Source organism: Suricata suricatta, chromosome 9, assembly GCF_006229205.1.
Source record: "Suricata suricatta isolate VVHF042 chromosome 9, meerkat_22Aug2017_6uvM2_HiC, whole genome shotgun sequence".
NCBI classification, from domain to species: Eukaryota; Metazoa; Chordata; class Mammalia; order Carnivora; family Herpestidae; genus Suricata; species Suricata suricatta.
This window is the reverse complement of record NC_043708.1, coordinates 77,311,415-77,338,914: the sequence shown is the minus strand read 5'-3', so window position 1 is coordinate 77,338,914 and position 27,500 is coordinate 77,311,415. Positions and strand designations below refer to the sequence as shown.

The window sequence follows — 27,500 nt, the reverse complement described above, 5'->3', positions numbered from 1 at the left end:
ATACTTTATTTTCTGGTATGCTCGTGGCCACTGTTACGGACATTTTTACAGCTTCTTCATTTATGGGAAATCTTTAGGGTTTCCTTTTCTAAATGTAAGACTATTACTTGTTTCCCCAAACAGAAAGAGATCAGAGTTAATAAGTTAAGTTCAATAAATCACTTTATATTTGGTGTTATGAGGAACAGTATGCTTCTTCATATAAAGAGACTTTTGTATAAGGTATGGACCTTGTATCATAATAAAAGTTTGCTAACAAAAAAATAAATCAAGTAAACATTACAGTTTTAAGTAAACAATGTCTCTCTTCATTTTCATAATAGTTAACATAGATTTTTTTCAGCCATCCATCTCTTTACTTTACAAAGGTATTTCTCATACTAAATTAAAACATTACATCCAGCAAAGAGCATGTCCTGAGCTGTTTGGTTGAAATTTCCCATAAAGTAAGAAACCAAGAAGCTGTTTATACATTTGCCTTAAAAGAAGGGGACTAATTATGTTAACTGATTTATTAATATATGAAATTCTTTGTCCAATTATTAAAACTACAAAGAGACCGGGGAGCAATTTAAGTGTCTGGTGTACCTCAAAATCTTTTTTAAGGTTAATTATAATTCTAAGCAAAGCTACTCTAGATAGGCCCCTTAGGTTTTCAGCAGGTTTAAATAAAATAATAACAATAACATTACCTCATTGGCCAGCTCCAGGAGCACTGGGGCAGCTCCATTTCTCCCCACTCCATTCAGGTACCTAGACAGACAAAGCCAAGTGGTAATGTAGTGACAAGAAAAGGCCAGCATAGACTTGTCAGCATCCCCTGTGTGCACACGTTTCTCCTGGGCAAACACCATGCTCGACTCTAGTTAAAGTATGCTACTGTCATAGGAAAGCATTGAAGGGAAAAGGAAAACAAAAACAACTTACCTCAATACCATTGGCAACGGACTAAATGAAGTTGGGGGCACAAAGTATGAGCTCATCGGCGTCCCTTGTTTTCATCTCCTAACATGGAGCACGGAAGTGATTTCGAAAAGCACTACCTCTGTCACCCTGGCTTTATTATACCTCCACCCCCTTATGGAAGGGAAATAAGTTTGCTCTTATGGTTTGAAAAAAAGTCATTCCCAGGCATCCATCACACTTTTTTATTTACTTGTGTTTCACAGCATTGGTTGACACCTTATTAAGAAACAAATGGAACAGACTTGTCATCGGTGGGTCAGCATACCTTGTTAGGCAATACAAGCCATCATTTTATCTGCCCTGCATTTCCGTCATAACCTCTATCCTTCCCATTCTCTAGCCCAGCTTAAAAATAACAACAACAACAATTCCTCTCCAAATCCATCCCAGACACGGAAGCCAGAATGATTTTATTTTTAAACAAAATTTTGGATGTGCCATTTCCCTACATTAAATGTCAAGAGTAAATTATAACCACTTAATGCCTCTTGTAAATTTCTTCATAATCTGGTGCCTACCTACTGTCCTTGGCCGGCTTCATCTCTAGCCACTGTTCTGCACTCCAGCCTTCACCTGGAGAACTCATGATTCAGCTTTCATGTAACTGCCTTCCACCTACCACCAGCCAGCAGTAAGCTAGGTGTCCCTAGGTGAAATCGGAGAGCTCTTCGTACACCACTCCATTACTTTAACACAGCATGTCGTACCTGCCTAGTTACTTGTCTACCTCAACCCATTCCCCAGCGTAAGGGTGAAAGCCCACAGAGGATAAGGAATTGCATTTTATTCAATTTATTATGCCTAGAACAGATCTTGGCTTATAATAGGTGATTGCACTATACACATATATTCTTTCCTCCAATAAATGACTGACTTAATAACTTCCAAAAGCCATAATGGACAAGAGTATAGAATTAGACATGGATATTTTCTCTAGAGTATGCCATTTGAGTGAATAAATAAACAATATTTGTTTGATAGTAAAAATCAAAGTCAACAGATGAGACCTCCCATAAAACTAACATATGAATATACTAAATTATATTATTTCACAAGTATGTTTATGAAGATGTATAATTTTTCTATAAGTGAAGTGGAATAAAAGAAATTTATTCAAGGTAGGGAGTCTCAGGATCATTATAACTTCAAAGTAATTTTATTAAGTTCATTTCCCATATATTGGGGACTTTCTTGAAAAAATTGTTTAGGAATCTAATTGTGAAATAAGCACTTTCATAAAAAAAAAAAAAAGGCAAAATTGAAAAAAAGTAACAAATGCGGTTTAGAGAAAGGTCCCTAGGAAACGGCTTAGCTCAGAACCTCACGCAACTCATGACAATCTCATTGCAATCACAGGCCTGCTCGAGAACAACCAAACAATTCAGTCAAATCTGACCAACTAAATCCAGTATTCACAACCACCAAACACACACATTCGTTACGGGTTCAGATTTGGGGTCAGATTAATTAAGCCTGTACTGGTATTAGGATATCTTTACAACTTTCTACTCAACATTCATGTATCCCACAAGTGTTTGTCAGAGGTAACTCGTGTTGGGTCTATTCCAGGTTCTGAGAAGAGGCTGGGAACAGAACGTCCATGGTTCCTGCCATCACAGAGATTATAATTCAGTGGGGAGACAAGCAATGGGAACACAGAAATACATACATAACATAATGCTACAGACTATGACAAAATTTGAACTTAGATGGGCTGGTCAGGAAGCCCATCTCTAAGGCAGTGACACTTAGGTACAAAGTCGTAAGAAGGAAAGCAGTGGGGCCACGGGAGGAAAAATATGCTCAGCAAGGGAGCAGTAAGCGCAAAGTCAGGGATAGGCCTGGGGTGTCTGAGGACCAGGAAAGGCTCTAGTGTGGCCACAGCCGAGCTTTGAGAGCTGATGGGGAAAATGACAAAGATTAGCGAGACCTCAGACCACTGCCTATTCAGAGCACTGTTTAGACTCAAAATTATATATTTTATGTAAATGTTATGTTAACCATTATCCTGGTAATGACCAATGGAGCACCTCTATTAAGTTTAAAGAAATAGGAGATGGGCAAACAATAACCTACTATCTCTACATAGAAACATGTTCACTCTTAATACAGTGGAAACTCCTATTATGAGCTTGTTAAAGTGGCCTAGTTGCCAAGAAACAAAACCCCAGAGTACTGATGTAACCTGTCTGGGTTCCCTCAACCAGTAAACAGTAAAGCTCTGAAATGGAACCCTATCTCCCCAGGTCTACTGAGGTGCCTTCATATGATGAAAAGGGTGAACCTGATTCCAAATACATTTATTTTCCAACCTGTTTCCTAACTATGTCCTGTAGCACTTCAGAAGTCTGGGGGAAAGAAATTAGGGGAATATTAATTTGAAGTTGTAGCTGTCCTTTCTGGGAACTTTAACCATCCTCAAGTGACATATATTATTCAAATTTTTAGATATGCCATCAAAGGGGCATGCTAATTACAGAAAACACTCAGTAAGGACATGATCAGAAATTCCTAATGCTACCCTTCTCTGCATCCTCAAAGCACCTGAGCAATCTAGTAGTGTTGACTTTTCATACCTCTATAGTGGTTTGCTTCTCTTTCTACTCAGACAGGAAGCTGGTTGGAAGAGACCGATACAAAGGAATGCAGAACCTTCATCCAACAGATCCTTGGCAGAGATCCGAATTTTAATTGAGATAGAAGGATGTGATTCTGAATACTACATTATGGTGACCTGGGCCATCTTCCTAATCCCTATTTGCAAATTAAAACTACTTTGCACAGAAGCTATGTGTCATCCTCTAGCTTTGCCAGAGGAGGATTAAGAAATGTTTACCTTGTGGGTAAAACCATCCTCAAAAGATCTTCATAGAAGGTCCATTTTATGTTTTTTTGAGTGTGAAAGATTTATTAGCAACTAAGATTAAAATAACATGTACAGATTTAAAATATTAAAGGTAAAGTTATTTGATCTTTATTATTTTCATAATCATTATCAAGGTAGAACTTCTAAAATCTACCAAAATTCTATCCTAAGCTTAAGGTTGAATATCACCTTTGTTGATTCTTCCTTTAAAACTTCTGGAGCTCATCTCCATGCATGCAGCGGTTTTCTCCCTAAAACAGAGCAGTTGAGGGCAGGCACCCTGTCTGATTCACATCTGTATCCTTGATTCCTAGCATAGCAGATGAGACGCAGGGAGTGCAAAGTAAATTGTGCTAATTAAACAAAAAAGTGGTTCAAATTTTCAGATACTCTTTATATCACGTAACGTCGATAACACACTTGAGCTAGTCTTTTTTCCGTGTGAACATCAGAATGAAATTTAATTGATCTAATTCTCTAAAGCTAATATAGCTGGCCCTCAAACAGTGTGTGCTGGGAGAAGAAAAAAGATGGAGACCCACTGATGGGGATTTGCAAATATGACCACTCGTGAATGTGTCTCCATAACTGCACACAAGCCCATGGCCAACAATTTAGATGGACCTAAATAAAATTTGCATGTATGTTTTCTGTTTGGAAATAAAATGCCATTCATACTGGGAGAACGAATAAAATTGATTCCAAAATGAACACTCCAACTGTGTCTGCACATACACAACATGAAGAACTGAGGGAATTTTCTCAGTAATTCAAATGTTTGAGAAAATATTTTCGGCTGATATTTGAATCCTTTGGACTTTCAGTTAACCATGATGGCATCATACTGTGGATTATTCAGACTTGGAATTCTGAGTTGAGATCATCTCAACACTAGCAAGAATGCGGAGACACAGAAATTCTCTGACAGTGCTAGTAGGAAGCCATCACATCTTTGTAGACAGTAATCTGGGAACATATAATAAAATCTTTAAATGCTCATTGTTTGTACCAGTAATCACATATATATAAATATTAGAGAACTAGTCCAAAATGCAAATACTTATGTACCAAAATGTTTATTTACTATGGTATTATTTTTATATTACAGCATTGGAAACATATATTCAACAGAGTTATACAATTCAGTAAATTTTGATACTTTCATATGATGATGTAATGCAAATGTATACAAAAAGCTCTCTACAGAGTAATATTATGTCACAGACATTTTTCGAAGTATAAAATTCAGGATTCACAATTGCATATATGGTGTGACCTCATCAAAATGGATTGACAAAAGACTAGAAGGAAAAATACCACAGTGGTTATCTCTGGCTGCCACAATTATGGGCAATCATTCATTCCTTTTGAGACTATCACAAATGTGTTTAATTTCTATAATGTGTGAGTATTACTTTTATTTAAAAAAAGGAATTAAAGAAAGTGTTAGCATTGTCAAACTGCTTAAATATGTTTTGATAGAACACAATTTGCCTTATTACAATCAGCTGAAAAACAAGCTCTTAAGGCCAATTCACCTCAAAGAATACAAGGACATTTAACCATCACTTTGACAAGGGGCCTTTACGGTGGTCAATATGTCTGAAAGGTGACAATATGGCCCATCTCTAAGCACAGAACGCAGGGCAGAAAGTCGGGAAGCGGGGGTGGGGGGGGATAAAGTAAGAAATTGGTGAGGCTCCTTTCTTATTAGTCTGTCCATTATAGCCCAATCTCACAGTTTTGTTTCAAAATGTTGTGACTCCTTGACACAACTGAGATTCTCACATTTAAATAAATTTAAAGAAATACAAATATATTCTCATTATTGCTCACTCAACTGTGCATCACTGAGTAACCATATTTACAGGAAAGACTTTTATTTCTGGCTCGAACAACTCAGATAATCCAATACAGTATGTTCATACGTTGATAATTAAATGTACTTTGAAATGAAACTAAATGTCAAAAAGCAGCACTTAGAGATCTTAGCAATCATCTAATTAAAGCAGCTTTTTTACAGAAATGAAGATGATCGTCAGAGGGCAGCCCCACAGCTTGCTGGTGGAGCTCCAAATTTCTAGGAAATGCTCTCCTTTCTATTGCTCGTGTCGACACGTCTTTAAAGACTAGACATATCGTACTTTGTATGATGGCCTAAGACAATACCTACAAACAAAAATGTACTTTTTGACATGGACGTTAACTGTTCAGTCTTTCTTTGGAGGGTCTGGATTCCAAAGCTGTTGCTGACTTCACAGCACTCTGTGAGCCATTCTTCAGTTTTTATTCATGATTAAGGTTCTAACTTCAAATGTTGATGTCTCTGAGGAGATTATAATTTTTGAAAAAAATCTATTCAAACTTAACAAAGACTTGTTTAGCAGCGAATTCTCCTAGGCACAAAGGAGTTTGTACACATGTGGTGTGTGTACCTTCAACAGATGCTACTACTGAAAACTGAACATGACCCTAATATATGGCATGGTGTGTAATTTTTTAAACGGCTAACTTCAATAACTTTTCTTTTTAATAAACCCTTTTCAGTTCTTAAAAAATGACTTTGCAGAAACATGATACCAATATTTAATCTAGATATTCATTTCATTCATAAAATTTTCATGCATAAAATCATTCATCTAAAATTGGTGGTGTTACTCTAATCAGAGAAATGTTGATCTGTCAATCTTAAGTGTAATAACTTAAGAGCATATTTCAGACAGTTTTCCTTCCCAATATGTCCTTGAAATATTTAAGAAACCAACCAACAATTCTAATGCAAACCATTACCATTTATGGTTGTAAGTTATTCAGTCATATTACGAAGACAATAACTTTTTTAGAATGTTTTTAAAAGAGCTATTTTAAAGATTCTGTTTTAGGACAGGGGTTGAAAACTATTTATAATAAACTAGACTGAAATTAAAATATCCCCGGGACACTACGTTGTTGATTTCATACCCAGATTTTCTTTTTAAAATACAAAACCTCATTTAAAATGTGACAGTTGTATATTATTACAGATCTTCACGTCCTTATTTGACCTATATTTTTTTATTTCTAAAATGGCTCACCGAATACCTATGATGCAAAATAGAAGTGCACCCATATTCAATCTTCATTTCCAAATATATTTTTCGACTTGCTGATCTAAGAAATAAAACTTACTTTGAGAACTTTCACACATATATGTAGATATGTGTGCATCGACATATGCATCTATATAAGATACACACTTACAGTAAGTTTAAAATAGCCAGCTGAGATTTCATAATACTGTTAAGGTTTTCTTACACAGTATGTATACACACACCCAATCAAGATAGTCTCACCATATTCTTTAAGCAAAGCATTTGAGAAATCGCTCAAAAACATACCTGAAGTCTTCAATAAGACTTAAATTGCATTGCCTTGGAATGTTATATAGACAATTAATTTAGTATACTAATTTATTCATAATTATTATTACAATTAATAGGTGCTATGATACCCTCTAGTGGGGCAGGCAGGTCATACCTCTGATAATAACTTTCAATCGCCTCTGGAGTATGATGTTTGGCATGTGTTCTTTTGATATGTTTCTGAAACAAAAAAACAAAAAGATCTTTATGTTGTGTCACACCTCAGGTTCAAGAGCAGAATGATGCATTTCTTCATCCCAATGCACCCAGGGCAAGGTGAATAATGGTTTGGGGATCTGGGTGGTGGTAGGTCCTTTTGCCTTCTACTCTATGAAGCTATGCATTTTAATCCCCACTGCTTGGCTGGGATGTCTTCACACCACACCACAAGGTACAGTATATATGTAAAAGCCAACGGGGTCACAGTAATTGAATCTAAATAAGTTTGCTTAGGGTTGCAGAGGGCAAAGGAAAACTTGTTCCCTCTTTCAACCTTTGTATTAATTTTCCCTCAATTCAATTCCATCTAAGTCCTCTGCACTCTAGTTTTACAATCCAATTGCCATTTTTAACCAGGAAGAACATTGCTTAAAAACAACTTATTTGAAAACTACAAAAAGTAATTCCATAGAGACTTGCCACTTGACTGACACCTGTCATCTCATGATAAATGACTCCATTTTCTGCCTCTCTTGCCTTCTGCCACTCCAGCAATGGTCATTTATCATCATCTCTGTCAGCAATGGAAAGCGGCACTGACAGTGCAAGTCAGCAAACATTTAGCACATGGAACCACGCAACACTGGGAAATTATTATTGTCAGAATAATAATGGTTTAGCATAATTTATTACAGGTCCACCAAATAAGCAAAGGCTAGATGTTATTAGACAGATGGATGGGTAGGCTTGGCAGGCCTCCACTGAGACGCAGGCGGTGCTCGATGTGGAAAGGAGAACATCCTCCAACCCAATCAGAGAGCTGGCAGTTCAATTACAAAGAAATAAAGGGACATTCATCATTCAATTAGGCACCTGTCAACCCTCACAAAGGAGAAAACTTCTAACCTGGTACTCCTGGGAGAAGATGCTCAGCAGAGTGGCCTGCGATTGACTGGAACAAATAAAAGAAGGACAAAGTTAATTACTGGAGTGCACGGCAAAGAAACAAAAGAGAAAGGAGCTTCAAAGGTAGGCCTGCTGCCCTGTAATCTAACAGAACATGAAAACAAGTGTGGAAAAGTTGTTCCAGATGAACACCTCAAACAAAGGCTTCCTGCTGCTAGGTCAAGGAGAGAGAAAAAGGGAAAGGGAAAAATATGGATGGCCTCACAGCAAACGATCATACAATTTAGATGTTTTTTAACTTTAGAATGATTAGGAATCCTGTCTGTAGCATGTAGCTACATTAAAGGAGACCAAAAGGAGACAAGGTTTATCTCGGTCAGTAAATGGTAAGAGTGAAATCCCACAAACAGCGCAGGATGTGCATGCAGTTCACAGGCTGGCCAAGGTTCTAAATTTATTTTGTTAGCGGACAATCGTCTTCCGTAGCGATCTCGGCGTCAGGGGAACAAACTTGGGTCTTCACCAGAAGTAGCGCTGAGAGACCACTGGAACACTCCTAGAGACGCGAGCAGGCTTTGAAAATAGGTTTGCACAGCAGAAAGCCGAGGTCCTTGGAGTCCGTCATTCCCAAGGACTGCGGTGAGCCTTATTCACCTACGACTCCGCACAGTGTCAGACACCTGGCAGAGAAGAAGCTGGAACACATCCTTCTCAAGTGGGAACTTTCCTCCCACAATGGGTAACATTTAGAAATGGAACAGAATTTTTTTTTTCTCTAAAAAGCAATCAATATCCTACTGCTACTCTTTTTGATTGCCCTCTGTAGATATATCTACCTTATCATATCGTGAGAACAATTAATTATTTCTGATATATTTTCTTACTAAATGCTATCTGTACAAATTACGGTGTTAATAATTCGACTTTTATAGTACACCAAAGCACTATGAATAATTAAAAATTTTCTACACATGAATGAAACCTCTTAAGCTCATCACAGGTAATTTGGAGTGCGAAATAAAAACAATGACACCATATTTCTTTACTCGTTGCCACAGTGCTGTCTTCTGCATACCATCAGAGACTTGGCTTGTAACTCCTCTCCATTCTTACCAGATTACCAAAAAAATAGGTTAAAAAAAACCACTGTAAATGTTCATCAAGGAAAACTCATAGTTACTAAAAAGCTGTTTCAATAACTCAAAAGCCCTGAGATATGACTAAAATTATAAACACATTATAATCCAATTTTTTTCAATTTCCCCTTAAAACTGGAAACCATTCTTTGAAAGGGCCAATTTTAATATCTTCCTATTATTCCTGGCTTGCCTGAACTCTGTAGGAAAGCACATGGCCCAGGTAGGGTTTCTGACAACCAACTTCTGAGAAAAAAAAAAAGCAAAATTAAGCCCAAATCTTTATAAGCTACTGAGTTAAGTCAATATGTTAGATATTTATATGTAATAAGTACACACCTCCTCATTGTACTGAGAAATATATTTAGGTTAGCCATTTAAAGACAGAGAAAATAGACAAAATATTAATCTCTAAGTGTCAGTAATATGGAAATAAATGTGCTTAGATGGGCAAGCTGGGGACCAGGGACCAATGACTAACGAGGAGGAAACAAAACTGTGAATAAAACAAAAGTGTAAGTGTGGACACCCAAAATGGGAAGGGTAAGAGACAGCTGAAGAAATAAGTCCAGGAATAAAGAGTTCAGTGTGGTAAGATGGTCAGGAATTGAGGGTACTGTAAAAGTGGAGGATGAGATAATGTCTTTAGCCAGGAAACTATCATTAAAACTGCTTAGAATTCAATTCAGCTGTGGATGGAGCCTATGAAATAACCCATTTTCTCAACGGCCACTGGGGTGAAAGAGAAGATTCCAGGAGGAGGTAAAAACTGGCCTAGACATAAAGAGAGCAAATGATCTACTTAACATAGTAACAAAGACAGATGGACCTGAGTCCAAAATGCTTTGAGTTTGGGTGACGAGACAAAGCTGTTTAGGGCTGAATGTCACTTGCGAGGTTTTTGCCAATCAAACTATGTGCTCCTCTAGGTACTAAACGTACAGAAGAGTGTTCTGAACAAGCCTCACACCTTAAAGAGCAGGAGAGTTATTACTGCAACCAAGACATTGACTCCAGTGTGTATTACTTGTTACTCTCCTCCAGAGAGTGAAATCTGATATACTGAAGGGAAAGAGGCAAGTGGAGAGAACCATCACAAGGTTCAAGGTTCAAGGGTACAGCCATGAAGGACTTCCCACATCTGCCCTTCTCCCACTGCAGCCTCTCAGTGCTTTATTTGACTGGCTAAGAGTGCAGGAGTTTGGGCATAAATTCAACCATCACTAGGTTCACAAGGAAAATGGCTTTTAACCAAAGAAGAGGGGAGAAAAAGACAATACATAACTTAAAAGTCTATCTTGAACACCACAGTCAATCAGTCAGCAGTATTCACTGAGCATCTACAATGGCCTAAGGTCATGCATAGGGAGAAATATGTTATCAAAAAAAATTAAAGGAAACATTACATAATTGACTTACAGACTTTCAACATGTACATGCAAAAAAAAAAAAAGGCAAAAATTAGAACACTGTCAAGTACCGACATATTTTTTAGGGATCTAGTGAAGCAAATCACACTCTGAATCTCACATATTTCAAGACTACATTGGTTTTGGAGCCTGTACGCGTCACTTAGCGTATACGTGTTTTAAATTTACATGTTCAAAAATATAGGCACTTATTTTGTACAAATGCCCAAGATATATTATTTGAAACCTCTTCAGAACTCAGTTTTGTCTTTTTCCCATGCTGCCCTCCCATACGGAGCGCCTCACCCTGCAGCTGTCCGAGGAAAGAAGAGCGAGCCGGTGGACCCCGAGAACGGCCATGGAGAACGCTGCCCAAGTCACGTCTGAGCATCTACATGGAGCGGTAGCCGTGCTGCTGCAGCCGCGGGGGGACAAGGACAAGGTCAGAGCCGAAACAATGAGGGTGACAGTGGAGGCGATGGAAAAGGCCTGGGACCTTGAGGACACTGGTGAGCTGCCCGAGCAACCATGAATTGAACCGGGCACCCTCCATACTTCTTCTGAGTAACAGTAGATGCCTTTGTTTAACTTCCAAGAAGCAGCACGAAACCCACCCAGGTTTCTAAGTGCCCTGGAAGGAGGAGCCATGATGGAGGGAGAATGAACAAGGGTCCATCACGATGGCACAGTGGGGTGCAATCCGTGGAAAGGGTTGTCCATATTTAGACCTTAATTCTCTTCTTAGCTGGCAGATACCATATTTGGCTTCCTTAACATTACTCCTCTGCTTGTCACTGTGTCACCAAGTTGATGTGCCCAGAGATCATAAACTGGGGGGTGGAGAGGGGTGGGTGTGGGTGTGTGTATGATTTTTCCATATAGATTTTAAATACCGATGGGGTATTATTTACCCTCATTTTATACTGCATTCAGGACTCTTCAAATGCCAGGTATATGAAAAGGCAGTATACCAGCGCCCGTTCAAAATTTAACATAACGTGTCCCCAAATCCACCCAGCTAAGATGTTCAGTAACCTGAAGAATATTAGAGAAAATGAACATCAGAAGATTTCCTAAGTGCTGCAGAGACGAAGAGCAGAGCTGAGCAGACTTAGTGGCAATGCAACTTCCATACGAGGAGAAAGTCCTCATGTTCCCAGGTGGAGGCTTAAAAAAAATAGAATCCTAAGGAAGACGATACCACACATTTTATGTTCCTCCTCTTCTCAAATACCCAACCTCTGAAAAAAGACCATAAAAAAGTAAGTACCGTTACTTAATTTTCAAGCTTCTTTCGCTACAGAATCTGGGAAGCTTAAATGTGTACACCCGACTGAGCTCAAAATTCTCTGACCAAAATAAATATTATTTCTGGGACTCAGAAAGCAGTAAACCAATTAAAGGGAGATGAAGCAGGATACTCCTACAAAGCAACAGACTTGGAGACCGCCCAGTTACAAGCTGCAGCCTCTCAAGCCTGTGAAAGAACACAATGGAACACTGGCTCTACGTGGTTCATGATTCAGGGGCCTGGTCAGGGAAGGTCTTCTACGAAAGCAGTGCACCCACCTCCCTCTCTCCCACCTTCCTACACACCGACACACAAATCTGAAATGGAGAGCGTTTCCCCCCTGTAATATCAAAATGAAATTCAATAAGGTAGTAAGACTTGGTACAGCAATACAACTTTTTTTTCTTTCTTTTTTAAAGGAACATAAAGCAAAATAGAGAGAATCTGGAGAGAAAATACTGATACTCTGATACTGGTGGTGGGGGGCAGTCAGGACGAGAAAAATAATTAAATTCAAGAAATAAGAGAAATATTTATGCATTACACATAACCTCCCATTTCTTCGCTTCCCAATTTTCAACTTCATATCAAGGTTACAGACTATATCTTATATCCAATCATGACAAATATTCCTACAACTAACTATATAGACGGCAGCATTAAGCTTAGCAATAATCAATTATCAAAAAGAAAATTTTTAAAGGCCTCAGTTCTTATGTATATGAAAAAACAGTGGTTACTATCCCAGGCTCTTCACTAATCTTGCTGGCAAACTGAAGTGGCATATAAAGCAGCTCTAGAACAAGAGCTAAAATTTATATGGACTCTTTACTTTGTGCTAGGCACTGTACTGGCCACTTTGTTTCACCCTCACAATAACCCTCTGAGGTAGGTACTACTATTGTCCTTATTTTAAAGATGTGGAAATGGGGGCACCTGGGTGGCTCAGTCAGCTAGGCCTCTGACTTCAGCTCAGGTCAGATCTCACGTTCGTGGGTTCAAGCCCCGCATCAGGCTCTGTGCTGACAGCTAGCTCAGAGCCTGGAGCCTGCTTCCGGTTCTGTGTCTCCTTCTCTCTCTGACCCTCCCCCTCTCATGCTCTGTCTCTCTCTGTATCAAAAATAAATAAAACATTAAAAAAAATTTTTTTTTAAATAAAGATGTGGAAATGAAGGAAAAGACATTAAGTAACATACACACCCGAAGGGCTAGACAGATAGGCAGTAGAGCCAGGAATCCAAAGCCAGCCCCCATTCCTAAACCCGAACTCCTCATCTCAGTGCTAAACTGCCTTGCCAACACTTCCCAGAAATCAGTTCCGCGTGGCAGGTGTGGTGGTCCCCATGCTTGAGCATTTATATGATATCATGTTGTGCTCCAGACAATCCTGCGAGGTAGGCATTGTTGCTTTTGTAATAGAAAATTGAAGCCATGGGATGTCAAGCGTTTTGACCAAATTCCATGGCCTCAGACAATATTCCCTTTTAAAAAAAAATCAAACTGCAGTTTTTCTTTTACCAGCGACTTAAAAATGCTCTTCTTTTATGTGTTGAAAGATAAAGGAACTATTGAATTCAGGCAACAGTCTAGGATTAAAAAATTGTTGGGTAATTTCCATTATTCTCCCTGCAGCTAAGGTATATTTTGTTAATAATCACACCAGTGCCTGACGTGTCTCTATGTGAATGCACGCATGTCTTTTGCTCAAAATGTTATTTATTGAATACAAAGCAGCTTTAAATCTTTCCTTGAACAAAACAGTATAAATAACCCAATCAGTCTTCTCTGTAGAGGACAACACCCTCTATGAGTGTTAATTTTATTAAATAATATTTAATGAAGAGTTTCTTGGTTATAAAATAATATGTATTCTATGTAAAATGTAGAGACACTCATTGTTAGCATTCTGACATGTATCTTTCCTATATTTTTACTCTGTGTGTGCTCTGTGTCCATGTGCCTAGACACACACATTTTTAAAATTATGTGCTTTTAACCTATCTTGTAAAATACCTTCATTATGTAGATATTAACAATTATCTATCCTATTATATATTTCTCTTTTTAAACTATTTTTATTGTGAATAAGACACATTTTTAAAAGACATGGAACCGATGCACAGCCAATGAATTAGCATGTAAAAAACAAAACGATACAGAGCCATTAGTTCACAACAAACAGGACACCACAGGCACCTCACAAAGTACCCTATTTGATCACCAACCTTTCCTTGTCACAAATGAACCTGATCTTTCTGTTAATCTCTTTCTTCTTTTCTTTCTAGTCTTACCACCCAAAATACGAATCACCAAGTTGTATAGGTTAGCTTTGCCTGGTGCCAACGGTACCTTAATGGAACCGCACAGTGTCTTCTGTGTCTGGCTTCCTTCATGCAACATGTGAACGCCATCCAGTTAGTTTAAGTGCAGTTAAATCGTTTTCATTCTTATACAGGGTGTTCTATTGTACAAGCCTATACCACGTTCATCTCTTCTGTTGTGGATGGACATCTGAACTGTTTCCAGTCTTTTGCTAATGAAAATAATGTTGCAATAAACAATCTTGCCTCTCTCTAGGTGCAAAAAGTACATGCATTTCTAATGAGTAGAATTACAGAAGTGAAATTCTCAGTCATCTGACATACACGTTTCTTGCCTCTGTAGACACTATCAAACAATATTTCAAAGCGTTTATGACAATTCTAAAGTCCCACCAGCATTAAAGGACAGTCCCAATTGCTATCACAGTGTTCTTTTAGTGCATAGCTTGTCTTTTCATTTTCTTTATGAAAAGAAGTACAGAAGCCTTTAATTATGATGAAATCCAATTTATCAGTTCGTTAATTTGACTATTCACAGTTTTTATATGTCTTTTCTAAGAAATCTTTGCCTACCTACAGTTATCAAGATATTTTCATATATTTTCTTTTAGAAGTCTAAGAGTGTAAGCTCTTACATTTAGTTCTACAATCTATCTTAAATTAAATCTGTACATTGAAATAGGAGTTGCAGTTTATTCTTGTTTTTTTTTTTTTTATAAAAACATCTAATTAACCACACAACATGTGCCTACTGAATTATCACTGCTGCCTTTGAGGCAACCAAATATCTGAGAGTCTATTTTGGGACTTTCTAATCTTTTCCAGTTAATTTATATATTTATCTTTACATATATACCACATTGTAGCTAAACCATGTACATTTAATGTAACTGCTGATATACTTAGGATTAAGTTGATCATCTTACTATCATACCCACTACACATTCCCTATCTCTCCTTTCTTGTCTTAAGTTTAATACTTATGCCTCACTATTTGAAGACTGACAACTTGGACGTTATCAATCTTTACAAGTTATACTGTTTTTTTAATGATTATCCTACATAATCACATGCCTCCTCAAATGATCAAAATTTATTATTAATTAGTGATGGACTGCTGCCTGGGAAATACAGAAACTTTATAATACTATCTACAGTCCTCCCTTCCTATAATATAAGATAGTGTGGGCAATGTTTTAATTCTGCATATATCTTAAAAACACTGCTATTGTCTTATTCAGTCTCTGTTTATTCAGATATACCAACATGTATACCATTTTATTGCCCTTCACATTTCTTCCTTCTCCATTCATCCATCTGGAATAACTTTCACTTAATAAATCCATCAGTACAGATGTGTAGGTGATACCAAATTTTGGCTCCTTCAATGATAAACATATCTTATTTCTCTACCTGGTTTCAATATATCTTTTAACCTTTAGTTTTTAGGATTTTTAACTAAACTCATGCTAAGAATCTACTGGACTTCTTTTTTTTTATGTTTATTTATTTTTGAGAGACAGAGAGAGAGAGAGAGAGAGAGAGAGAGAGAGAAAGCGTGAGAAGGGGAAGGGCAGAGAGAGGAGACACAGAATCTGAAGTAGGCTCCAGGCTCTGAGCTGTCAGCACAGAGCCTGACGCAGGGCTCAAACTCATGAACCGCAAGATCATGACCTGAGCTGAAGTTGGCCACTTAACTGACCAAGCCACCCAGCCACCCCTTTTAAATTTTTTTAAATGTTTATTTATTTTTGAGAGACAGAGAGAGAACTATCAGACTTCTTATATGTGGCTGGATATCATTCATCATTTTGGGAATATTCTTAACCATTATTTTTTCAAACATTGCTTTAGCACTCTCCTCCTGAGAGTACAAATATGTGTCCTGAGCCACCCTTATTATATCCTCCAACTCTTACTCTCTCTTCATATGTTCTATCTTTCTGTTACTCTTGGCTATCCTGTTACCTTCTGGGTATTTTCTTCTGTTCTACCTTCCAGTTCATTAAGTCTCTCTTCAATAATGTCTAATTTGCTGTTAAATCTATCCAAATTTGGTTTTTGTATTTTCCACTTGTATATTTCCTATTTGATTACTTTCCAAATAAGTTCCCTATAATATGCTTCAATCTTCTTAACTCCTTATTAAAGTCTAGTTATAAAAATGCTATTTAGTATTACAATAAGTAGAGACCCTGTAAGTCTATTTCTACAGCTTCCACTAGCTCTCATTCATGTTGTCATGTCTACTTGTGTGACTGAGTATCTCTCACTACATGTCATTCTACTGAAAAACTGCTTTATAAATAATTTGAAGACTAAAATGATATCTTTCTCCAGAGATAATTCTGATTTGATTCTGGAAGCAACGGAAGTCTAGGATCAGCTTAGTCCAATTTCAGGTAATAAGTTTGGGGGCCAGTGAGGTGAACCTCAAAATGACATGTAGATCTGTTTTACTTTCAGATCACATTTACTCCTAGGATATAGCTCTTTAGGGGCCCATGTTGAAGTATGAGATATTTAGAGCAGCTCCTACCTTGGTGGCCCCTGCTCCTTAAACCTTGTCTTCTAGCCCTACAAAGCTGTCAAAAGTTCTGCCTGGGACTTGACTACATCTCATTAAAAAATCATTAAGTTAGGATTCAATGATTAAAAGTTCCCCAAAACCCCTTATTTTCAAAATTGAAAAAAAAATGTATTTCAAACTAACTCATAAAGAAGAAATTATGATGGAAATAACAAAAATACGTAAAATTGAGCAATGATAGTGGCACACACCAACAGCAAGGGGAGGGGATTTATTTCATAGATTACACATTAGAGAGAAAAGAGAAAGGAACTGATTTTATTCTAGGAGACTCTAACAAATTAGAGATCTTAGCAAATAAATTAAACTAGAAAAAGAAATAAGAGAATAAAGAAAGAAGAATCAAGGGTATGTAGGTAGCTTGGTCAGTTAAGCACCGGACTCAATTTCAGCTCAGGTTATGAGCTCACAGTTCTTGAGACAGAGCCCCACCTCTGCAGCTGTCAGCACAGAACCCGGTTGAGATTCTCTCTCTCTCTCTCTCTCTCTCTCTCTCTCTCAAAATAAATAAATAAACTTAAAAAAAAAAAAAAAGGAAAGAAAAATCCAAGAGGAGTTTGACAAACTGGTCTTCAAGATTCTTTTCTGCTCTAAGTCCTGCCCTATTCCAAAAGCTCTGATTTAGAGTCTTAAGTATCTAGACTTATTTCTTTTCCAATTTAGTTTAGACATTAATTTTTTAGAATGAGCCATAACATAAATCAGATAAAGAAGAAGAAGCCTGGGTGAGAAACGCTCAATTTCTCCTCAGATGTCTGGTCACTTTTCTTCAAAGCAAACCCAGTTACTTCGGCATAAGATATAAATAATAGATATGTTTGTAAGAAGTGTTTATCAATTCTTCCTACAATTACTTCTTCTGACTTTTTTCCTTATTTAATAAATCAGATTAAGCTACATAATAAGAAATGTTCGATTTATGTTTGTGGTAATTTTGTTATGATTGCAGACAGAGAGAGCAAGAATAGATAATGATAGATGAATAACAGTAGCTGTGTGTAGATATTTATAGTCTTTCCTTAGTTGGCTAAAATTCAATTTACTTCCAACTCTACATAGGGTATTAGTTAGTATGTCTTCCACCATGTTCTTCATTTACTTCCAAATATGCTCTGTTTTTGTGAGGCACACCTTCCTGTGCTTCAAACTACTGTCCATCACTGATTCTCCTCATGACTTAATGTCTTCATCTAAAAGGCCTTTGTTTCCATAAAGCCTATTCAGTCTCTACCCCACGGCAATCTCACATCTGCCCTCATTTCGCAGCTGAAGCAAAGGTCACAGAGACTTCCTCACCACCAAACTCCAAAGACATATTTCTTATCCTAACAGACCTCATGGCAACATTTTGCATCTTACTAGCCCTCTTTTAAACAAACAAAAACTTTCTTCACTCCCCCATGAATTCCAGGGTACTGTTTTCTAGTCATTTTCCTCATACCCCGCTAAACACTTATCTTTCTCTCCTCCGCTGGCTGCCTATCCTCTTACTGTGGCTTCCCAGGACGTCTCTTCAACCCCCTTCTCTTTTCATGCCACACGCTCATGCAGGTGAAGGCACACCCTGCTCTGTTCCCAGCAACTACTTCCATAACTCCCCAATATTTTATTTCCATCCTTCATCTCTACGCAAAGTTGGTCTCCATTTTTTTGCTACCTATGGCATATTTCACCTATTTGGCTACAAGTATCCTAAAATCAAATTCATCCCTCAAATTTACCACCACCACCCCATTTCCAGAAAGGAAGTTCACCCCCAAACTCTTAAGCCAATTATTTCTATAAACACGGACACCTGAGTTGGAAACCCGCCTCACTCTTGATTCTTCCCTCTCACACGCCTCATCTATCAAGTCACCAAGCCTCCTTGATTCTACCATTGAAAGTTGTCCACATCCCTTCAACTGCTAAATAGCTTCTTGATTCACTCACTTCCCTTGCTTCCAGTCTCTATACCCTTTAATCCAACCTCCAATTTACCAACAATGCTCCTAAAATACATATCTAATTATATTACCTTTTGGCCCTGAAAAGCCCAGGAGGTTTCAACTACCTATAGAATGAAGTTGGGACACCGGAGTGGCCTACTTGGTTAAGCATCTGATTTCAGCTCAGGTCATGATCTCATAGTTTGTGAGTTCCAGCCCTGTGTCAGGTCCTGTGCTGATAGCTCAGAGCCTATATAGCCTGCTTTGGAGTCTTCCTCTCTCTCCCCCACCCCCCATGCCCCATTTGCATGCATTCACTCTCTCTCTCTCAAATATAAAATAAAAACATAAAAAAAACCAAAAGAATGAAGTTTAAACTCCTCAGAAGAGCACTCAAAACCTTTCTCAATCTGTCTGGCTTTTAGGCATCTTCTTTCCAGCTCCTCATACTCTTTCCAACCTTCAAACCCTTAAGCAACCCTAATCTCATCACATCACTATAAATCACCATGTTCTTTCTGGAGTCTTGAATATTCTTCTTTCTTTATTCTACTTGGGAAAACTTTAACTCTTTAGAGTAACAATTGGGCTCAGAATACTCCTGTAGAACATGCTATCATTATGAAATCAAGTAATTTTAGTGAAAGGGTTTCTCAAGAGATGAAATATCATAGGATTTCTAACTCAACCCTCTCACTTTAGAAACAACAAAAGTAAAGGTAATGGAGATGAAATGATTTCCCCAATATTACAGAAAGCAGCATTTTATACCTGATACAACTAAATCAAGGGAAAAATAAGTTGTGCTTCAAGCAGGGCTTAATGGAGTAATACTTTATGTTAACAGAGGGGAATATCACATATTTTTGTCATTTCAGCAATCATAATCTATCTATGACCAATATGTATATGCTAAACCATAAACACAAGCAAAAAAAGCTAATATACTACAACATACATTGTATCAACAGGAGATCCCAAACCCCCAAAGTTCCCACTTCTCATCACCAAATGATGTGATGAATGGGAGATCAAAATTATGAATTTTTTTCTCTAGGACAGTTCTTTTTTTTTTTTTCTAGTACAAATGCAAAATTTTAAATGTGACCCTACAATATAGAAAGTGTTTTTCCAAGTAATGTGTCATTTCCCCTGATTTAGGACCATCATTTAGCCCTTTCGAATCCTAGTTTTCGCTTACAAATTTCTGATAGACACCTTTTGGTTTTCCACAATTGTTATTTAAACAATGGGGAACATCAAAAGCTGTACTATCAAGGGAGTACCAACAGGAACAATTGTTTTTATTCTAGAAGTGCTTAAAATAAAATTGTAAAAATCATTTAATATTTCTAAGTCTTAGTTTCACCATCTGTACATAGACTTAGGACTTTTGAAACCATTTTCATCTCAAAAGTTCTATGATTTTTATCAATTCTACAACTTCAAGGTTTAAATTTATTAAATTTCTATCTGCTTATAGCCCTAAAACTTTTAAGTATAGTTTATCAAAAAAAACTGTGCCTGAGTCCTAATAATAATGACTTGTAGTCATGTTGACACTGAACATTTCTTTGTGGGCCTACCATAACAGGTCTACTCTATCTAGGTCAATACCTAGAGTGATTCAATGGTTTATTAAGACTGCTACACATTTAAAGCAATCAGACCACAGGGTGAGAACATGAAGGAAAGTAGTGAACTCCTTCCATTCTCCTATGATTATAAGGTGCCATGTCCCCCAGGAGAGGGTAAGTACTTACCTCTTGGGTCTAACACCACAACTATTTTACTGGTGAAGTCCCAGTCTCTCCCAAATTACCTTATTTTTTTGATACAAGACTGAAGACAGATGTTTAATAAAAGAGCCACCAGAACCTACCTTAAAAGTTGATTTAAAAAAAAATTTTTTTTTACATATAAAAACCTGTGCATATGTAATAATACTTAAACTTCCAATTGTCCAAGTATGGAAAGAGTTTTGTGGGGGGTTTGTTTGTTTTTGGAGAAGGCCTATGGCTTGAACTAATCAAAGGAAATTAAATAATCCCAGGAAAAGAGACAAGTAGGCCATGAGAAACTAAGAAACCTCCACCTCAAATTGAATACAGCTTCAAATTGAATGATTGGTTTGGGTCTCAAGATTTTTATCATGGTGGCTGATGCTGAGGATCAGCAGGTAACCTTCTATTTAAAATGAGTTTGGTTTCAGAAGGACATTTGTCAAAAGTCTTCAAAATACAAAATGAGATACCAAAAAAACAATAGTAGCAATTTTTATTACAGTGACAAAATCACTTCTCTAGCAAACAACACTCAGCATAATTCAGGAGGCCATCTGTGGTATTACTACATTGAATGGATGAGGTGCCTGACACCACCACTAACTGATAACTGTTATCTTTCTACACCACTGTGTCGTTTTGGCTTCTCTTTTGCAAAAACCTTAAACTTAAAACAACACCAAATAATAATGTTAATTTTTCCTCAATAATGTCCAGTGCTAAAACGATTACTGATTGTGATCCGCTTCAGATAGCTTTCTTAAAACAGCGGCTTACCGAAGCCAAATAAATTAATTTCACTTTCAAGTATTTGTCTTAAAAATAAAAATTTACCTAGTCATCCTGTCAACTCTAAAATCATTGTAAATGAATGAATGAACATCTTGAGGCCAATTTAAGTCTGTGACCTTAAACACAATTGCTTTTGCAACCTTTCCATGGAGAAAAAAGTTTAGAATATTGTTTAAAACGACTTAAAAACTTTCTTATTCTTTTTGTGTACAAAAGTAAGTGTTCTGTGCCATTAATCTTTCTTAATAGATCAGAGAGACCTTATATAAAATCAGTAAAGAAATGACTGGCCAAATTCACATTATAGTTGTTATAATTTATAAAAATCTCACTATCATTGTTACCACTTTCTTCCTAAATATTCAATTATATTAACATAACGGTATTATTAATAATTTCATACTCCTTCCCTATGTGTTATTCCCTAATCCCAACCTCCAATTACAAAACGGAAGCTTTTCATTTAAAATTTTAACAAAGATTTTAACAAAGAATTTAAAAATTTAACAAGAAAATGCAGGAATTTGCACCAAAGTAACTTCCTGAAAACTCAAGAGCTTTGACACAGCTTCGGTTGTGATCTTGTGAGGTCAGGCAAACTAGATGAAACTTCAGAGGCTATACCTTCCCGACTACATCAGTCTGGGGGGGAAATGTAGATTCTCAATCTTCTCTAAAAACCATCACCATCATGATATGGACTATAATTAGTCCACAACCACCCCCCTTTAATAATAAATGCTCAGAATATTAAAACAACAAATGGAATGCCTTAAAATACATTAAGCTCTTCTCTTATTAAACACAAACTTTTAACTCTTAACCACAAGCCTTCTACTCTTACTTCACAATCAAATCCTCCTGGCAGTTAATCTCAGCACTTAAGGTCATTCACTCCAATAAAACCAATTTTTTAAAGAAACTTTTTTATGTTTTATTTATTTTCGAGACACAGAGAAAGAAGGCATGAGCAGGTAAGGGGCAGAGAGAGAGGGAGACACAGAATCTGAAGCAGGCTCCAGGCTCTGAGCTGTCCGCACAGAGCCCGATGCGGGGCTTGAACCCACGAACGTGAGATCATGACCTGAGCTGAAGTTGGACACTTACCCGACTGAGCCATCCAGGTGTCCCATATAAAACCAATTTTAAACAGCTGTGAATGCCTTCCCTGCTTTTCTCTGTGTCTTCAGAGAAACCAGAGGAGGAGCAGATGGAGTTCAGTCACTAAGACGATGCACAACACAATCAGGCTTCTAATACACTAACTTCTGGTAGGATATTCTATTTGTAACTCTTTCCCATTTCTGGTGACCTCCATGCATCTAGTAAAAGAGTAGATACTCAATAAATACCTACTATCTTGGTGATCATGTGATGATGATGATAAAGATAGCAATGATGGTGAAGAGCTTCTTAGGTATCAAGCTCTGTTTTCTTTACTTTCCAGAGCTATAATAATAGAAGTAGTAGTAGTAGTAGTAGTTTAGACATCAAGGGGTAGGGCTGAAGTGTCTTACCCAAATCAATAAAGCCAGCATGTGAACATAGCTAATTTGGCCTCAGACCCTATACTCTTAATAGCTGTCAGCACAGAGCCTGACACGGGGCTCGAACCCACAAAGGTGACATCTGATCTGAGCCAAAGTCAGGCTTAACCGACTGAGCCACCTAGGCGCCCCAACCTTTTCTTGATATATACGCAATAACCTAAAAATGTGACAGGGTTTCATGCATGTTCCCAAAAAACATCATCCAACCAAAAAACACAATAGCATATGCCTTACTCTACATAATTGCCATTTATGCTGTATTAGAATCTCCCCAAACTTGGATGTGCCCAGCACATAAGCAGCTACTAAAAACTGTGTATCCCAATATTTAGAATAGCCTCATTTTGATAAAAGAAGCTTTTTTCCCCTCTTCTCATCATCAAAATGACTTCCATAGGCTTGCACTCCCTTCCCAAATCAGAGGAAACCAGAAAGACTGCCTTCCCTGATAGAAATGCTGAGGAAATTCAAGACAGCATCCACCTGGGGAAGAAGCTGTACCTTCTAGAAGCACCAGGCTCTACCTGGTTCCTGCTAGTGCTACTTGACCTCCTCCTGTGGTCTACCCACGACTTCCACACCAACCCTAACCTCACAGAGAAGGAATGTGAGTAGTTTTGGCCAGACACTCCAGCGCCTGAGGTTGAGTCCCATTTGCTATTACACTGGCTCTTATTTCTTCACACTCGGCCCACAGACCACTGAGGTAAAACATGCTTCCCAGATTTTTTGTGTAATGGAGATCTTGTCTTTCCAAACCTATCTAGTATTACAGTTACTTGAGAATTTGCTCTTGACAGGACCTTATGTTCCGACCCAGTGCCAGCCTGGCTGCTGGGCCCTGCTCCTTAGGACAGAGCTCCCTCCATGTGCTTCCCTCTATCCACCACCTGCTCGGTTTGCTCCCAACCTCTCTTAGACCAATTAAACGAGGAGAGGACATCTAAAGGCAGGTCTAATCATCCACAGCCATCCACAGCCTACTCTACTCCCCTGAGGAAAACTGGATCATGCCCAGCTTTGCCCTATTGTGACAGCAAAAATGCTGAAAAGTCCACTTGAATATAAACCCTTCAGTTCTAAGATACACGTATCAGGGAACATATACTAAAATCTATTTTTAAACATAAGCACACTGAAAAGGACCAAATACAGGTGACACTATGAAGAAACAAACACCTAACTTTCAAAAGTTTTTGTCTTCATGTTTCCTACACATAAAATTCTAACCACTTATAGGTAGTATTCATTTCAATGAATTGTGTCAAATGAAAAGGGAAAAAGAAAGATACATTCACCATGAGGCTAATTTATGGTCTCACTAAATCCAGCAGACTGAAGGATTTCATTTAGTCTATCATGAATTCTTAGACCAAAGCAATTCTATTAAAAGCCCTCAAAGAAACACACACACACACACACACACACACACACACACAAAGCACCTGAACTTGAACTTGTTACATCAGCCAACAAAGCCTTTTCCTAAATATTATATCAGATATCACATTCCCCCACATTTTTAAAAAGGTCTGTCCCTCTAAATGGAGAGGGGTGGGGAGCAACAAAAATTTATTTTTTTAATGAAATTTTTTCCCATAAACTAAAACAATAATTTACAATTTCATATACATCACAGTCTTAAAACAATACTAGGTATCAGTTCAGCAAGACTGACATTACTGTATGGAGGTTAGAAAATGTCAGCTCAGGGAGTGACCTGGGTGGCTCAGTCAGCTAAGCATCTGATTCTCAATCTCAGCTCAGGTCATGATCTCGCAGTTCATGAGTTCAAGCCCCACGTTGGGCTCTGTGTCAAAGGTGCAGAGACTGGTTGGGATCCTTTCTCTCTTTCGCTTTCCCTCTCTCTCAAAAATAAATAAACTTTATTTTTAAAAATGTAGGCTCAGAGAAATGACAAAAACATACACAGACACATCTAGTTCCTTTTTTTAAAAAATTTTTAACATTTATTCATTTTTGAGAGATGGAGAGAGACAGAGCATGCATGGAGGAGGGACAGAGAGAGGGAGTCACAGAACTTGAAGCAGGCTCCAGGCTCTGGGCTAGCTGTCAGCACAGAGCCTAACGTGGGGCTCGAATCCACGAACCGTGAAATCGTGACCTGAGCCGAAGTCGGATGCTTAACCGACTGAGCCACCCAGGTGCCCTGATACATCTAGTTCTTAAAGAACTGAGCCTCTCAAAATTCAATCTTGTGACTTCAAGTCCCAGTTCACCTTTCCACCAACTCTAAGATGTGGCTCTCATCCTGATGGCTAAGAGAATGGTGTCCTCCAGACAATGAGATGACATTAGTCTACAGCATGCTCCTTTTCATTTTCCTTTTTGCATAGTTTGTCTTTACATTCTCTCACTGACCCAATGTGACACTCAGCTGAGACACTGCAAAGGCAAACATTCTCCTTCATAATTGCTTTTAGAATAAAAATATGGAGGAGGATAAACTGGGAGTTTCCAAAATGACTATGTTATACCTGAACCGAACCAGAATTCTGATAATTACACAATGTCCCAGGAAGAAAACCAGAGGAAACCACATGGCTTCAAACCAAAAAACAAAACAAAACAAAAACAAATCAACAAACCCAGCGGGGAAAGACTATGTTCTTAAAAATCTGAATCTTAAGCATTCAAAAATGTACCCAGAAGGTTCTTTCACTGGCTGTTGGGGGCACTGGACTGCTGTTCAACAGCTCTCAGTAGAATTGCTTTGGTCTAAGAGCTCATGAAACCCTTCAGACTTCTGGATTTACTGAGCCCATAAATAAGTCTCATGTTGCACTTTAAAGTATTCTTCCTTTCTTCATTTGCTTTTTGTCATTAGACTCTGGGTTATTTAAGGCAAGCGTTCTTTCTATCTTTCTATCTTTTAAACTTTACATCTCCAACATTTATTTAGCACAAGATTTTGCACATACTAACCTGAATGAAGAATCACCCTCCTCCTGATTCTTTAACATGTACATACACTCACACCAAGCACACATTTCCATTCTAGGGGAAAATGCAAAAAGACTGTAGCTCATAGAACAAAGAATATATATTCACGTACACAACATGTAGGGGCACCTGGGTGGCCCAGTTGGTTAAGTGTCTGACTCTTGGTTTTGGCTCAGATCACGATCTCACAGTTTGTGAGATCAAGCAGTGCAGAGCCGGTTTGGGATTTTCTCCCTCTCTCTCTCTTCCCCTCCCCCATGCTCAAAATAAATAAAAATTTTTTTAAAAAACAACATGTGAACACATAACAGACATAACATTGCTAAAGGGAAAGATTCTTTGTTCTCAAAACCTGTGTTGCCTCAAAACAAGCGATTGTAAGCTTTATAAGAAAAATAAGAGAGTATATGCTAATTAACTTATAATTAATTTTTAGGTCTAGAAATTTTGGCCATACCAAAATAAAAGAAACACCAAATCTGATTTAGGCTTTGCTGTCACTTTGGTTTTTGTTAAAAAAAATTTTTTTTAACATTTATTCATTTTTGAGAGAGAGAGACAGAGACAGAGTGCAAGCGGGGGATGAGCAGAGAAGCAGAGAACAAAGGAGACAAAGAATCTGAAACAGGCTCCAGGCGCTGAGCTGTCAGCACAGAACTTGATGTGGGGCTCCAACCCACTGACCATGGGATCATGACCTGAGCTGAAGTCAGATGTGTAACCAACTGAGCCATCCAGGCGCCCCACTGTCACTTTGAAAAGAGGACTATAATATCACAAAGTTCAGAACGATCATCATTATTATATATATTTTTTTATTCTTATAGTCATTATTTTTTTAAGAGATACCAATAGATAAGTGACTTCAGGGAAAGAAACAATGCTCATGGCCAGCCTTGCATAAGGATGCCTGAAAAGAGCATGGTGACCTGTTCCTTATATAACCAACTGCCCCGCCCTAGCCCAGGTCTCTACCTGTACAACAGACAGGAAGAGTCACTGCAGGAAATATTTTTTTTTTTGACTTTTAGAAAAAGATTTATTTATTTATATTTTTTTTTCAAAGTTCTTTTTTTTCTCCATAATATTTTATTGTCAAATTGTTTTCCATACAACACCCAGTGCTCTTCCCCTTAAGTGCCCTCCACCATCACCACCACCTCTTTTCTCCCCTCCCCCTTCCCCCTCAACCCTCAGTTCATTCTCAGCATTCAATCGTCTCTCGAGTTTTGCATCCATCTCTCTCCCCAACTCTCTCTCCCTCCTCCACTCCCCCTGGTTCTCCATTAGGTCTCTCTTGTTTTCCTGCTAGACCTATGAGTGCAAACATATGGTTTCTGTCCTTCTCTGCCTGGCTTACTTCACTCAGCATGACACCCTCAAGGTCCATCCACTTTCCTACAAAGGGCCATATGTCATTCCCTCTCATTGCCATGT

At 37.9% G+C, this 27,500-nt stretch overlaps 1 protein-coding gene across 4 annotated transcripts in view; it reads right to left on the bottom strand.

The window, feature by feature from the left end:
* C9H15orf41 (chromosome 9 C15orf41 homolog) overlaps positions 1 to 27,500 on the bottom strand; it is a 208,010-nt gene that overhangs the window by 148,923 nt on the left and 31,587 nt on the right. For all 4 annotated transcript variants that reach the window (XM_029952608.1, XM_029952607.1, XM_029952609.1 and 1 more), the window contains exons 2-4: positions 8,299 to 8,344; positions 7,349 to 7,413; positions 693 to 753 (exon numbers count right to left, since the gene is read on the bottom strand). In XM_029952608.1, the coding sequence (XP_029808468.1) occupies positions 693 to 753; positions 7,349 to 7,413; positions 8,299 to 8,344 (172 nt within the window). The remainder of the gene's footprint in view (positions 1 to 692; positions 754 to 7,348; positions 7,414 to 8,298; positions 8,345 to 27,500) is intronic.